General features: G+C 38.2%; 1 protein-coding gene across 2 annotated transcripts in view; it reads left to right on the plus strand.

Moving 5' to 3' along the window:
* The window catches only part of CATSPERB (cation channel sperm associated auxiliary subunit beta), a 161960-nt gene that overhangs the window by 111420 nt on the left and 36651 nt on the right, over nt 1-13889 (plus strand). For both annotated transcript variants that reach the window (XR_004432343.1, XM_033191569.1), the window contains exons 18-20: nt 6362-6549; nt 8994-9323; nt 13165-13304. Coding sequence is in view for 1 of the 2 variants with exons in the window: in XM_033191569.1 (XP_033047460.1) it covers nt 6362-6549; nt 8994-9323; nt 13165-13304 (658 nt within the window). In the remaining variant the exon portion in view is untranslated. The remainder of the gene's footprint in view (nt 1-6361; nt 6550-8993; nt 9324-13164; nt 13305-13889) is intronic.

Here is a 13889-nt window from a genome sequence, read left to right on the forward strand (position 1 = left end):
AGTGAGGCAAGAAAAATTGGGATGTGTTTTTAGTAAGCATGAAGAAAGCCAGTATAGATGATGCACAGTGATGGTGTGGTGGAAAGGCCAGCAAGGAGGTCGGCAAGTGCCAAATCATAGTCAGCATTATAGGCTGCAGGAAAAGTGTAAATTTTCTTCTTGGCATCAGCAGAAACCATTGGAGAATTTTATTGGATTATTTAAAAACAATCAAATTTACATTTTTGAAAGGATCACTCTGACTGCAAAGTGTGGGACAGGGTATGAGTAGAAGCTGCTAAGCCCCTTAGAAAGTTATTGAAGCAATACAGGTGAGAGATGATGGTGCTGGAGCAGGTGCAGTTGAGTGAAGACAGGATCTGATGATGCATTTGCCTGTTAGGGATATGAGCAAGAGAGTGATCAAAAATTGTCTAGGTTTGTGATTTGTAGCTAGAAGGACAATACCACCATTTTCTGAGATGAAAAGTGCAGGTATCAAGCAGGGTAACTGAGAGTTCCACATTGGAAATGTTCAGTTTGAAATGTGTGTTTGGTGTCTAAGTGAAGATGTGAAGTTGGCAGTTAGATGTATGAATTCATAGCTCAGAAGAGACAGAGCGGAAACTTGGCATTTGGCAATTGTTCAGATACAGATGGGTGATTCTACCTGCAGAGGAGGATATATGTAGAGAAGAAAAGCCCTGGGGCACTCCAGGAAGAGAGACTGAGCTAAGAAGAAGGCCCTAGCAAAGAAGGATGAGATGGAGCAGCCAGTAAGGTAGAAAATACACAGGAAAATGTGGGGCCACATAAACCAAGAGAAAAGGGTGTTTCAGAAAGTATGGAGTGATCGATGATGCATGCTGCAAAGAGACTTGAGTAAAATAAGATTAAGGATGTGACTTTTGAATTTGGCACCATTCTAGGCTGTAGTAACCTTGATGAAAACAGTTTCATTGGCATGGAGTGGAAGGGATCAGCTAGGCTGGGGGAATAGCACAGGCATTGGAATGGGAGCTTAGAATGCATAGGTAGCTTAGTTTGGTGATATTTGTCTTTTTGCAGTATTTTCTCCACTCAACAGTTGTTCCTTTCCACCTCTAAAACTCACTGATTCATTCTCCATTGCCCAAATCCCCTTTCCTTCTCCTTTAAAGGCTGCTTTCTTTCCTCTTCTGGAATAGCAGTGCTTAATCACCCCCAAGTGGAATTCTAGGAAGAAGTGGGGAGACAGCTTTCATAATTAAGGTAGCTGCCTGACCACTGGCCATTGACTTCAGATACAAAGAGGTTAACTTTTTAAAATTAATTAATAAACTTTTAAAATTAATTACAGTTTTACAGCAAAATTGAGCAGAAAATAGAGTTCCTATATACCTCTGTCTCATACACACACAAAACCTTCCCCACTATCCACATCCCACACCAAAGTGGTACATTTGTTACAGCTCATGAACCTATATTGATACATCATTTATCACCCAGAGTCCATATCTACATTAGGGCTTACTCTTAGTGTTGCAAATTCAGTGGGTTTGAACAAATGTATAATGACAAGTATTCATCATCATAATATCATACAGAAGAGTTTCACTGCCCTAAAAATTCTCTGTGCTTTGCCTATTCATCCCTCTCTCTCCCTCACCCCTGGCAACCACCGATCTTTTTGCTGTCTCTATAATTTTGCCTTTTTCAGAATGTCATATAGTTTGAATCATACAGTATATAGCCTTTTCAGAGGCTTCTTTTACTTAGTAATATGCATCTAAATTTCCTCCATATCTTTTCATGGCTTGATAGCTAATTTCTTTTTTAGTACTGAATCATATAATATTCCATCATCTGAATTGCTTTCAAGTTTTAGCAATTATAAATAAGCTTCTGAAAACACCTATTTACAGGTTTTCGTATAGATACAAATTTTCGACTCATTTGGATAAATACCAAGGCATTTTGCTTGATCATATGCTAAGAGTATGTTTAGTTTTGTAAAAAATGATGGAACTGTCCTCCAGACTTTTTTCATTTTCATTTCTATCAGCAGTGAACGAGATCATACGCTAAGAGTATGTTTAGTTTTGTAAAAAATGATGGAACTGTCCTCCAGACTTTTTCATTTTCATTTCTATCAGCAATGAACGAGAGTTCCTATTATTCACATACTCACCAGTATTTGGGTTGTCAGTGTTTTGGATTTCTGCCATTCTAATAGGCGTGTGGTGGTATCTCACTGTTAATTTGCATTTACCTGATGACATATGCATTAGTCTGTTTTCACACTGCTATAAATACCTGAAACTGGTTAATTTATAAAGGAAAGAGGTTTAATTGACTCATAGTTCTGCATGGCTTGGGAGGCCATGGTGGAACACGAAGGGGAAGCAAGGCATATCTTACATGGTGGCAGGAGAAAGAGACAGTGCAGGGGAAACTGTCATTTTTAAAACCATCAGATCTCATGAGAACTCCCTCACTGTTATGAGAACAGCATGGGGAAATCCGCCCCCATGATCCAACCACCTCCCACCAGGTTCCCCCTTGACACGTGGGGATTACAATTAAAGATGAGATTTGGGTAGCGACATTGGCCAAACCATATCAATATGTGATGTAGAACATTTTTTGATATGCTTACCTGCCATATGCACATCTTCTTTGGTGAGGTATCTGTTAAGGTCTTTGGCCCATTTTTAAAATCAGGTTGTCTGCTTTCTTATTGTTGTATTATTAGAGTTTTTTGTATTGTAGGAGATCAGATTATGCCACCCCAGAACCATGCAGTGGTGTATGCCTGTAGTTGCAGCTACTAGAGAGTCTGAGGCAGGAGGATCTCAAGTTCAAGCCTAGCCTGGGCAACATAGTGAGACCTCCAATTTCCAAACAAAACAAAACAAAACAAAAACAAAGAGTATGCCACTTTGGCATTAAGATTATTTATGCTGAAGGCAATTAAGGAAAAACAGACACAAGAGAAACTCTTTGCCCACTCCCACCAGGAAGGGCAGAATGATTCTTAATCACTTGAGATAACTCTAGACTATATACTTTTTTTTTTTCTTTTTAGAGATAGATTCTCACTCTGTTACCCAGGCTGGAGTACAGTGGTGCAATCATAGCTCACTACAGCTTCGAACTCCTGGGCTCAAGCAGTCCTCCTGCCTCAGCCTCCCATGTAGCTGAGACTACAGGCATGGGCCACAACACCCAGCTAGTGGGGGTTTTTTTTGTTTTATTTTTTCTAATTTTTAAATTTTTTTAGAGGCAAGATTTCACTATGTTGCGCCCAGGCTGGTCTCCAACTTCTGGCCTCAAGCAATCCTCCTGCCTCAGTCTTCCCTCCAGAGTAGCTGGGATTACAGACACAAGCAATTCTAGACTATTAATAAACCCAGAGACACAAAGAATTCACAGAAGAAACCTTGTCAAAACAACCCTTATCTTCCATTAGTTCCCTCCATTTATTTACCTTCCACAGTTTGCTCACCCTAAAAACCTAAACCCATTTTTCTTTGTCTTGTCAGTTCTCTAAAAATGTATTGTTATTTGTTATGAAGCCCCATATTCTAACTACCCCTTTTAGTTACTCATCGCTGCTGTTTTTCCTGCATGTAAGCACAATGCATACGTTAATAAATTCCCCCTGTTTTTCTCTTATTACTCTGTATTTGTCAGGATAATTGTCAGGTTTCAGTTACAGAACTAAAGAGAATAGAGGAAAAAGAGGTTTCTTCTCCCCTCCCCTACAGTTTATTTTGGATAACAGTCCTTTATATGTCTTTTGAAAATATTTTCTCCTAGTATGTGGCTTGTCTTCTAATTCTCTTGACAGGACATTTCACAGAGCTTAAGTTTGTAATTTTAGTAAGGTACCAATTACTAATGAGAGCTACATGCAAACCATAGCATGTATTTTTAACACAAATTCAGTGTTCACTGCTTAACACTGTCATTTAAAAATCTTTACTAATTGGTTAAAAATTGTATCCCATTGTTGTAATTGGATTTCTTTGATTACAAATGAGGTTAACCAAATGTTAATCAAATGTTTGTTAGCTATTTGTGGTATATTTTGTTTGTAAACTATTTGTTCATAAATTGGTTCATTTAATCCACTGTTTTATCCAAATTATTTAATGGTTTTATTTGTGTTTCAGAAAACTGGAGAGAAATGTATCAATTCTCTCTTTCATGGATTATGTCTTTGGTGTTGTATTCAACAGTCATTGCATTAAGATGGCAAATTTTGTTAGGTGTATCTTCTTAGTCTGTTTCATGCTACTATAATAGAATATCACAGACTGGGTAATGTATAAAGAAAAGAAATTTATTTCTTACAGTTCTGGAGGCTGGGAAATCTGAGGCTGGTGGGCCCGCATCTGGTGAGGGCCTCATGCTGCATCATCCCATGGTGGAAGGCAGAAGAGTGAGCACATGTGAGCACACATGTACACAAGCACTCATGTGCAAAAGAGAGAGAGAAAGACGGGGGAAGAAAGGGACTGAATTCATTCTTTTATCAGGAACCCACCCCCACAATTATTAACCCACTCCTGCAATAATGACATTCATCCATTCATGAAGGCAGAGCCTCATGGTCTAATCACCCCTTAAAAGTCCCACCTCTCAGGTTGCAGTGAGTGGAGATGGCACCACTGCACTCCAGGCTGGCAGCAGAGTGAGACTCCGTCTCAAAAAAAAAATAAAAAGAAAAGAAAAAAGTCCCACCTCTCAACACTCTTGCATTGGAAATTATGTTTTCAACACATGAACTTTGAGGAATACATTCAAACCATAGCATATATTTTAACATAATTTTTTTTAATTGAGGGAAAAAAGTAATTGCCATACCCACGGTCATCTAGATTTTCTCCTATGTTATCTTCTTAGGAGTTTTATAGTTTTGCATTTTATATTTAAGTCTGTGGTTCATTTAGAGTTCTTTATTTTCATTTTTGAGACAGGGTCTGGCTCTGTCACCCAGGCTGGAGTGCAGTGGCACTATCTCAGCTCACTGCAACCTCCACCTCACAGGCTCAAGTGATCCCACTGCCTCAGCCTCCTGAGTAGCTGGGATTACAGGCACGTGCCACCACACCTAGTTAATTTTTGTATTTTAGTAAAGATAGGGTTTCACTGTGTTGCCTAGGCTGGTCTTGAACTCCTAGGCTCAACCAATCTGCCTGCCTCAGCTCCCAAAGTGCTGGGATATAGGAGTGAGCCACTGTGCCTGGCCTATAATTAATTTTTGTGATGATTATAAGTTCTGTGTCTACACTGAATTTTTTGCACGTGGATATGCAAGGCTAACATTTTAGAAACAGATTGTTTTCTTGTTTATAAAGTTAATACATGGTCAGTATAGAAATTTCCTAAAAGACAGAAAAATATTAAGATAATTGAAAGTATGACTGTTAATACTTTGATGAACTACCAGTTAGTCCTTTTTATATGCATTTTAACTTTTTTTTTTTTTTTTTTTTTGAGACGGAGTCTCGCTTTGTCGCCCAGACTGGAGTGCAGTGGCCAGATCTCTGCTCACTACAAGCTCCGCCTCCCGGGTTCAGGCCATTCTCCCGCCTCAGCCTCCCAAGTAGCTGAGACTACAGGCGCCCGCCACCTCGCCCGGCTAGTTTTTTGTACTTCTAGTAGAGACGGGGTTTCACCATGTTAGCCAGGATGGTCTCCATCTCCTGACCTCGTGGTCCGCCCGTCTCGGCCTCCCAAAGTGCTGGGATTACAGGCTTGAGCCACCGCGCCCGGCGCATTTTAACATTTTTTAACTTGCTTTCGTCATTTGGACATTATAATATGATCATTTTCCCTACACTGTTAAAAACTATTTCTAAACATCCTTTTAATCATTGCATTTTCTCTAAGTAAATCATGTAATATCATTCACTTAGTTTTTTTATTGACATTTCTCATTTCTAAATTTTACCATAATGAATATCTTTGTGTAGAAAGCTTTCTCCCCCACCCCTCTGTTTCAAGTTCTTTCCTTAGGATAGAGCCATAATAATAGACATGGAATCAGACTGGGGAAAAGGTTATCAGGCTCCTAATGCATAATGTCAAATTGTTTTCCAGGAAGCTAGTTCTAATTTACAGTCCCATCAGTAGTGGATAAGTGCCTGTCTTCACTCAATTCCCACCACTACTGAACCCTGTCATTTAAAGATCTTTGCTAATTTTAGAGGTTAAAAATTGTATCCCATTGTTATAATTGCCATTTCATTGATTACTAATGAAGTTGAACAAATGTTAATCAAATATTTGTAAGCTATTTGTGGTATACTTTTTTGTAAATTATTTGTTCATAAATTGGTTCATTTAATTCACTGTTTTATCCAAATTGCTTAATGGTTTTATTTGTTTTCAGGAAAACTGGAAGAGCTCACATAAGAAAGGTATTGCAACATACCATTCCTAAAGGATTTTTGTCCTCAGTTATTGCAGAAATGAAAGAGCCTTTTGGATTAGAAGAAGTGAATGAGAGCTCTTGTTTGGCTAGTTCCCTTTTGATTAATAAAGCTGGAAATGTCTATAAACTCACTCTTGATTCACAAGGTGGGTATAATAATATTGTACATCTTTGATGGCTAGAAAAAAATGAAAAATTATCTTTTGTGAAGGCTTTTTAATGCTTATTTATAGAGCAATAGATTTCAAATTTTAGTCCAACTGGCAACCTACCAAAGTTTACATATATTTAGGTTCCTGAAAGATTTTTTTTTTTTGGCAATGGAGTCTTGCTGTATTACCCAGGCTGGAGTGTAGTGACACAATCTCGACTCACTGCAACCTCTGCCTCCCAGGTTCAAATGATTCTCCTGCTTCAGCCTCCCGAGTAGCTGGGATTACAGGCATGTGCCACCACACCCTGCCCAAGATTTTTTTTTCTAATATAATAAAATATAGTTATAACTTCATTGATATTTCATCAATAGTAGTGCTTATTATTTATTCCTATGAGGTTATTTTGTCTTAAAGAGTGATCAGAAGGAATGAAAGAAAATGGGAAGTTCATACAGATTTTGCCTTACATTAACAAAATAATTTTGAGTCACTGTTCTACAGGATGTTTCTATCTCAAAGGATTATTGATTCACAGCAAAGTTAGTACAGTTTATTCTAAGGGTTTAGGTTTTACTCTGACTAAATGGGAAGCCACTGGAGGGTTTAAGCAGAAAGTGACATGATCTGACTTAGCTCTCAACAAGATCACTTTGGCTGCTGTGATGAGAGTAGACAGGGCAGGTGATGGAGAGAAGGCAAGGAGGAAAGCAGAGAAGTCAGCTAGGAGGCCATTACAATAATCATGTGAGATCATATTAAACTTAAAGGTGCCTGTTACTCATCCAAGCAGAGAAATAAGACGAGCATTTATAAATACAAGTCTGGAGTTCAGAGAAGATGTCTGGGCCTAGAAACACAGATTTGAGGACTGTCAGCATATGTATGATAGTTAATGCTATAAGACCAAATGAGAACACCTGGGAAATGAGTGGAGTTATAGAAGGGAAGAGGCTTGAGGTCTCATCCAGGGCAATATCTAGCGTTCAGGGAGATGGAGGAGAATCAGGAAAGGAGATTGGGTGGTCTGGTCAGAGTAGAACTAAGAGAGAGTGTGTCAAACCAGGTGAGGAAGGTGTTTCAAGGAGAGTCTCCTCTCCCGTGTTGCATAACACCAGTAGGTCTGGTAAGATAAGGAATGAAAACTGGCCAGTGGATCTGTGTGAAAGTCCTTGGGAACCTTGGCCAGGCACAGTGGCTCACGCCTGTAATCCTAGCACTTTGGGAGGCCGAGGCAGGTGGATCACCTGAGGTCAGGAGTTTGAGACCAGTCTGGCCAACACAGTGAAACCCCGTCTCTAATAAAAAATACAAAAATTATCTGGGCCTGGTGGCAGGCGCCTGTAATTCCAGCTACTTGAGAGGCTGAGGCAGGAGAATTGTTTGAATCCAGAAGGCGGAGGTTGCAGTGAGCCAAGATTGAGCCATTGCACTCCAGCCTGGGTGACAAGAGCGAAACTCCGTATCAAAAAAAAAAAAAAAAAAAGTCCTTGAGAACCTTGACAAAAAGCTGTTGGCTGGAGTCATGTAGACAAAAGTCTGATTGGAATGGGTTCAAAAAATTATGAGAGGAGAGTAGAGACAGTGAATAAAGGTAACTTTCAGGAAGTTTCACTATGAAGGGGAAAAGAGAAGTTACGTGGCGGTTGGAGGGAATATTGGAAAGGATTTTCGTTGGTTGGTTTGAACTGGGAGAAAATGGAGCATGTGTGCATAATTAAAGGAATGGTGAGGCCCTCTTCTGACTGTTTCTATTTTTTTTTAGAGTGAGGAGAGTATTGATGACATGTTTCATGACCTATCAAAAATAGTTTGATAATGATTACTTGCCTCTCATTTCAACAGCCTTCCTTGGCTTCGTTGATGTCTTCTCTGATTTTCTCCACTAATTTCTTCTTCGTCTCCTTGAGAGGATCTTTTTCCCTTCCCATTTCTTAAATGATGATGTTCCTTAAGGTCCTGCCCAAGAACCTCTTTTCTCCTAAATCTTCATATTCTCCTTAAATACTCAATTACTCATCCATTCAACAAATATTTATTGAGTATCTTCTTTGTAATAAGCACATCTTTAGGTACTGGGGAAACTGGCTACATTATCCTTCTCTTGTAGAATCACAATAAAGATTTTAGGGTATTAAGGCTTTTAGTAGTTCCATAGTGAAAAAAAAATCAGTTTTACTTAGCTCTACATTGTTTTTCTCTGCCAAAAATTGTATACAGTAGTTTCACAGTAAACATTAAAGCATAGGTACATGGTCTATTCATGATAAACTTTCTATAAAATAATTTGAATTATGACTAAAATTTGGCAAATGTGTTCTCTGATTAAGAGATAGTTTAAAAACTCAAACAGTGTATTTGTTAGCTATGTAAATCAGTTTGTTTGGCAAACACCAGATGTTTGATTTAATACCAAGTCTCTTCTGTTTAATCTCCAGTTGTTCAGGCCTTGTTTGAAGATACAGATATAGAGAAGACTGTAGTGCTTCCTGGGTACAGCAGCTTCCTCATCACAAGCATTTTAGATAATAAGAATGCATTAGCCATTGCTACCATGCCTGAAAATGCACCCAACAATATGACCTTTCTAAAGAACACATGGTTCTTATACAACTTTGGGCAAAGGAATGGACGAACATGGAAAATATATTCAAAACCATGTAATTATTGGTTTCAACATGATGATTCACCATCCCTCAATGTCGTGAAATACATTGATCTGGGAAACTCTCATGTTTTAAAAGTTAAGGTCATACGGAATGCAAAAGGTAAGTTTGTTTTGAATCAGAAAATATCAAAAGGAAATGTTATTTCTTTTCTTGAATGTGAAATATACTCTTTGATACTGACTGACTTTATCTTTGGTTCCCATACTTGTTGGCATTCCACTACTAACAGTATTAGTGCCTAATTATTGAGCACTTACTGTGTACTGGGCTCTATATTAAACTATTATTTTATTTATTTATGAGACAGACTCCCCCTCCATTGCCCAGGCTACAGTGCAGTGGCACAATCTCGGATCACTGCAGCCTCCGCCTCCTAGGTTCAAGCGATTCTCCTGCCTCAGCCTCCCAAGTAGCTGGGATTACAAGTGTACACGACCACACCCAGCTAGTTTTTGTATTTTTAGTAGAGACGGGGTTTTGCCGTGTTGGTCAGGCTGCTCCCAAACTCCTGACCTCAAGTGATTCACCTGCCTCAGCCTCCCAAAATGCTGGGATTACAAGTGTGAGCCACCTCACTCGGCCATGTTTTTATACATTATTTTATTTAATGTTTACAACAACCCTAAAAATATAGATTATAATCCTCATTTTACAAATGAGGAAAATGAGATTGCTACCAGCCCAAGTTGACACAGAATTTTAGTATAGATTTTTGTTGCCCTCTGAAATGAAAACTTTTTAATTACTTTGGTATTGTTATATTTATTTCAGCTACAGTTGACCCTTGAACAACACCAGTTTGAACTGTGCAGGTCCTCTTATGTGCAGATATTTTTCAGCCAAACACGGACAGAAAACACAGTTTCTATGGGATGTGAAACCCACATATACACAGGCACTGACTTTTCCTATATGTGGGTTCCACAGGCCCAACTTGGGGACTTGAGTATATGTGGATTTTGGTATATACAGGGCTCCTTGAACCAACCCTTTGTCTATACCACGGGATGACTGTATTTATTTTAAGCCAAAAAAAAAAATGGCTTTGAAATAGAATTCTATACTTTCCTCCATTTTTCAAGCTATTTGTTTATTACAAAAGTAATACAAAAATTGTTGAAGATGCTAGAGAAATAGCACAATGGAAAAAATAAAACAAAAAATTTTAGTAAATAACAGATAGGAAGAGAAGAAGGAAAGATGGAAGGGAGGGAGTAGGGGAGAAAGGATAAGAAAAAGAAGAAAATTGTGTCACCAGAAATGAAGAGGGAACTTAAAACCAAGAGATTAGCTAATGTACGATTCCCTGAAGGATGTGAGACCCAGATACTGATCATAAGGCAGTGAGATGGGTTTTAATGCCCAAGTGTTGACAGAAAGTTTGACTTTGGGCCTTACTACTTTGTGGAAGGAGTTGGAATGGAGACCATTAAAGAAAGCTGGGACCGTCAAATCATGAAGAGAGAATTAGGAAAACTCTGTCCATGCAGCAGCCTGGGCTTAGAATGGGGAAAAGGAATTTCCCATAAAAAAGCGAAACTTCAAAACTGTATCACATTCAGAGACTGAATTCTGCATTCAGATGCAGAATTCGAAGCTGAGAAATAATAACACCTGGGCCCCAACGCAAGGAAGCACAAAACTCTCTGTAGGGGTCAGGCATGATGGCTCATGCCTCTAATCCCAGCACTCTGGGAGGCCGAGGCAGGAGTATAGCTTGAGCCCAGGAGTTTGAGACCAGCTTGGGCAACATAGCGAGACCCTGTCTCTATTAAAACACACACACACACACACACACACACACACACACACACAAAATTTTATTACATTAAAAATATTTTTTTTAATTAACTCTCTGTAGGAATACTTTCATAACCCAGGTAGTATGGACTTCCAGGGAAAAAATCAATCTCCATTGATCACAAATTGAGGAAAAGAACTTTAAAACTACTTAAGGAAATGACCCACCCTAACTGAGAGTCAACAGGCATAGGAAAATTTTAGACTTCAAGAACTTGAGATAACAGAAAAATCAGAACGACACTATCAAATAAGTATGCATAAAACTCTCAGAGTAAAAGAAGATATAGGAACCATAACGAAAGGACAAAATGCTATTTTTAACAAAAAAAAACAAAAAGGCTTATTTGAAAAAACAGAACCAAGTAATTTATATAAGTGAAAAGTAGAAGTTTTGAAAAAAATTGAGAACATCTATTTCCCTCAGTATCGTGGATTAAATGTCCTGAAAACCTTTCTTCTATCTGAAACCCTTAGAAATCCTTTCTTGTTGATTGTATGACTAATTGTCCCTATTTCCTTCAAGTAATTTTAGAGTTTTAATTTTATGGTTTTAACTTTCCATTTAATTTTTAGGTTACCTCTATTCTATTTTGGTTATTATATATGGTTAGCTAGTTGTTCCAATATTATTTATTGACTAATGCATCCTTTCTCTACTGATTTCAAAATATAACTTTATCTTAGTATACAATTTATCTATTATTCTGACCATTTCTGAATTTTTGAGATTTGTTCCATTGTAATCTCTCTACATTCTGTCACCAGTGCCACAATGTTCTAATTATTTTCCCTTTAAAATATATTGAATTGCTTATTAAAGGGCTCAGTCAGTTATACGTGTTCAGTTTGACGGAAGCAAATAGTAATCAACAAATCAACTAAGTTGCCTGTTTCTGCGGAAAAATCTAGTCCAGTCTACTGACGGTGTGGTCCCTGAACCTGTGTTAGCATCACCAGGGCACTTGTTAGAAATGCAGAACCTCAGGCCTCACTCCAGACCTGCTCAATCTGTATTTCAACAAAATCTCCAGGTAAAGGCTAGGAAGTACTGGCCAGGTCACTTTGGTTTAAGGGAAACAACTAGGTGTTTATGAACTCTGGTTTATTGATTGGTAAAGATGCCAATTAGACTACATAGTATTTCAAATCTGTTTTTCCATTGAAGTCCTCAGTATGGCAAAGTTGCAAACAGGTGGCCTGCAGGCAGAAATTGGTCTGGTGAAATATTTTGTTTGAAATGCGTAAGAATTTTGTCCTGGCAACAGTTGACTGGCAGCCCTTTCAATTGACCATGTACCCTTCAGTTTTTCTACTCAGTCAACCGACTCAGTGTAGCCAATATTATCGGAGACCTTGATTAGCATTTGAGAACCAGGCTGAGGAATGAGGGAAACATTTCTCTGAGAAAATATCTGTAAACAATTTTTCTGAGAACTGTCAGAGGCATTTGAACCAGAGCAACTTCATCTTGAATAGGAACTGGGTAAAATGAGGCTGAGACCTACTGGGCTGCATTCCCAGACAGTTAAGGCATTCTAAGCCACAGGATGAGATATGAGGTTAGCGAAAAGATACAGGTCATAAAGATCTTGCTGATAAAACAGTTGCGGTAAAGAAACCAGCCAAAACCCACCAAAACCAAGATGGCAATCAGAGTGACCTCTGGTCGTCCTCACTGCTACACTCCCACCAGCACCATGACAGTTTACAAATGCCATGGCAACGTCAGGAAATTACCCTATATGGTCTAAAAGGGGGAGGCATGAATAATCCACCCCTTATTTAAAATATCATCAAGAAATAACCATAAAAATGGTCAACCAGCAACTCTGTCTCTGGAGTAGCCATTCTTTCATTCCTCTACTTTCTTAATAAACCTGCTTTCACTTTACTTTATGGACTCACCCTGAATTCTTTCTTGTGCGAGATCCAAGAACCCTCTCTTGGGGTCTGGATCAGGACCCATTCCTGTAACAGAACTCTTAAAGTTGACTCTATATAAATTGCTAATTATGTGCAGCCATCGTGCAACCTTCAGAATAGATTCTGTTTTTGTTCTAAAATCTGATTAGCCAATCATTAAACTGAGTTTACAGATTTCATTATATAAGATTAACTGTTAACCTTGCTTCCATAGGTTTTCGAATGCTTGAAATACCGCTACTGACTGTGTTTGTTGGAAACCCTAATTTGTTGGAAGTTAAAGCTGAAGCCGCTTTTGATGATACTGACAGTTATCTAATAGCAATTTCTGCAGCTAGCAAAGTTTTACATCGGGTAGGATTTTCTTCATTTACAAAACATTCTTACTAATGAAAAAATTTTCTAAAGCAATTATTATTAACATTTAATGAGCATCATTTTAGACATCTCTGTTTATAAGTACACACATAAGAGTATAGGGTTATAAGGATAAATATATTGAAGAAAACATTGTAATAATTTTATAAAAATAGATTTATGTCCTACATAATATTTTTAGTAATTACTTATATATTTATCAAACTTAACAAAAGAAAAATTGAGATGCAACTAAAGGTAACTGCACATTTCAGAATCATATTTTTTCACCACAAAAATATTAAGTTGAGCTATATGAAATTACTCTTTTGCAGACCAAAACACAGTGAAATCTTGGCAATTTAATATGTTCAATTTATAAATTTTGCAAATATTCCATTAAAAATTAAAGAAAAAACTGGCCAGGCGCGGTGGCTCAAGCCTGTAATCCCAGCACTTTGGGAGGCCGAGACGGGCGGATCACGAGGTCAGATCAAGACCATCCTGGCTAACACGGTGAAACCCCGTCTCTACTAAAAAAAATACAAAAAACTAGCTGGGCGTGGTGGCGGGCGCCTGTAG

This window comes from Trachypithecus francoisi, unplaced genomic scaffold (genome assembly GCF_009764315.1).
Source record: "Trachypithecus francoisi isolate TF-2019V2 unplaced genomic scaffold, Tfra_2.0 Lachesis_group3, whole genome shotgun sequence".
Taxonomy (NCBI): domain Eukaryota; kingdom Metazoa; phylum Chordata; class Mammalia; order Primates; family Cercopithecidae; genus Trachypithecus; species Trachypithecus francoisi.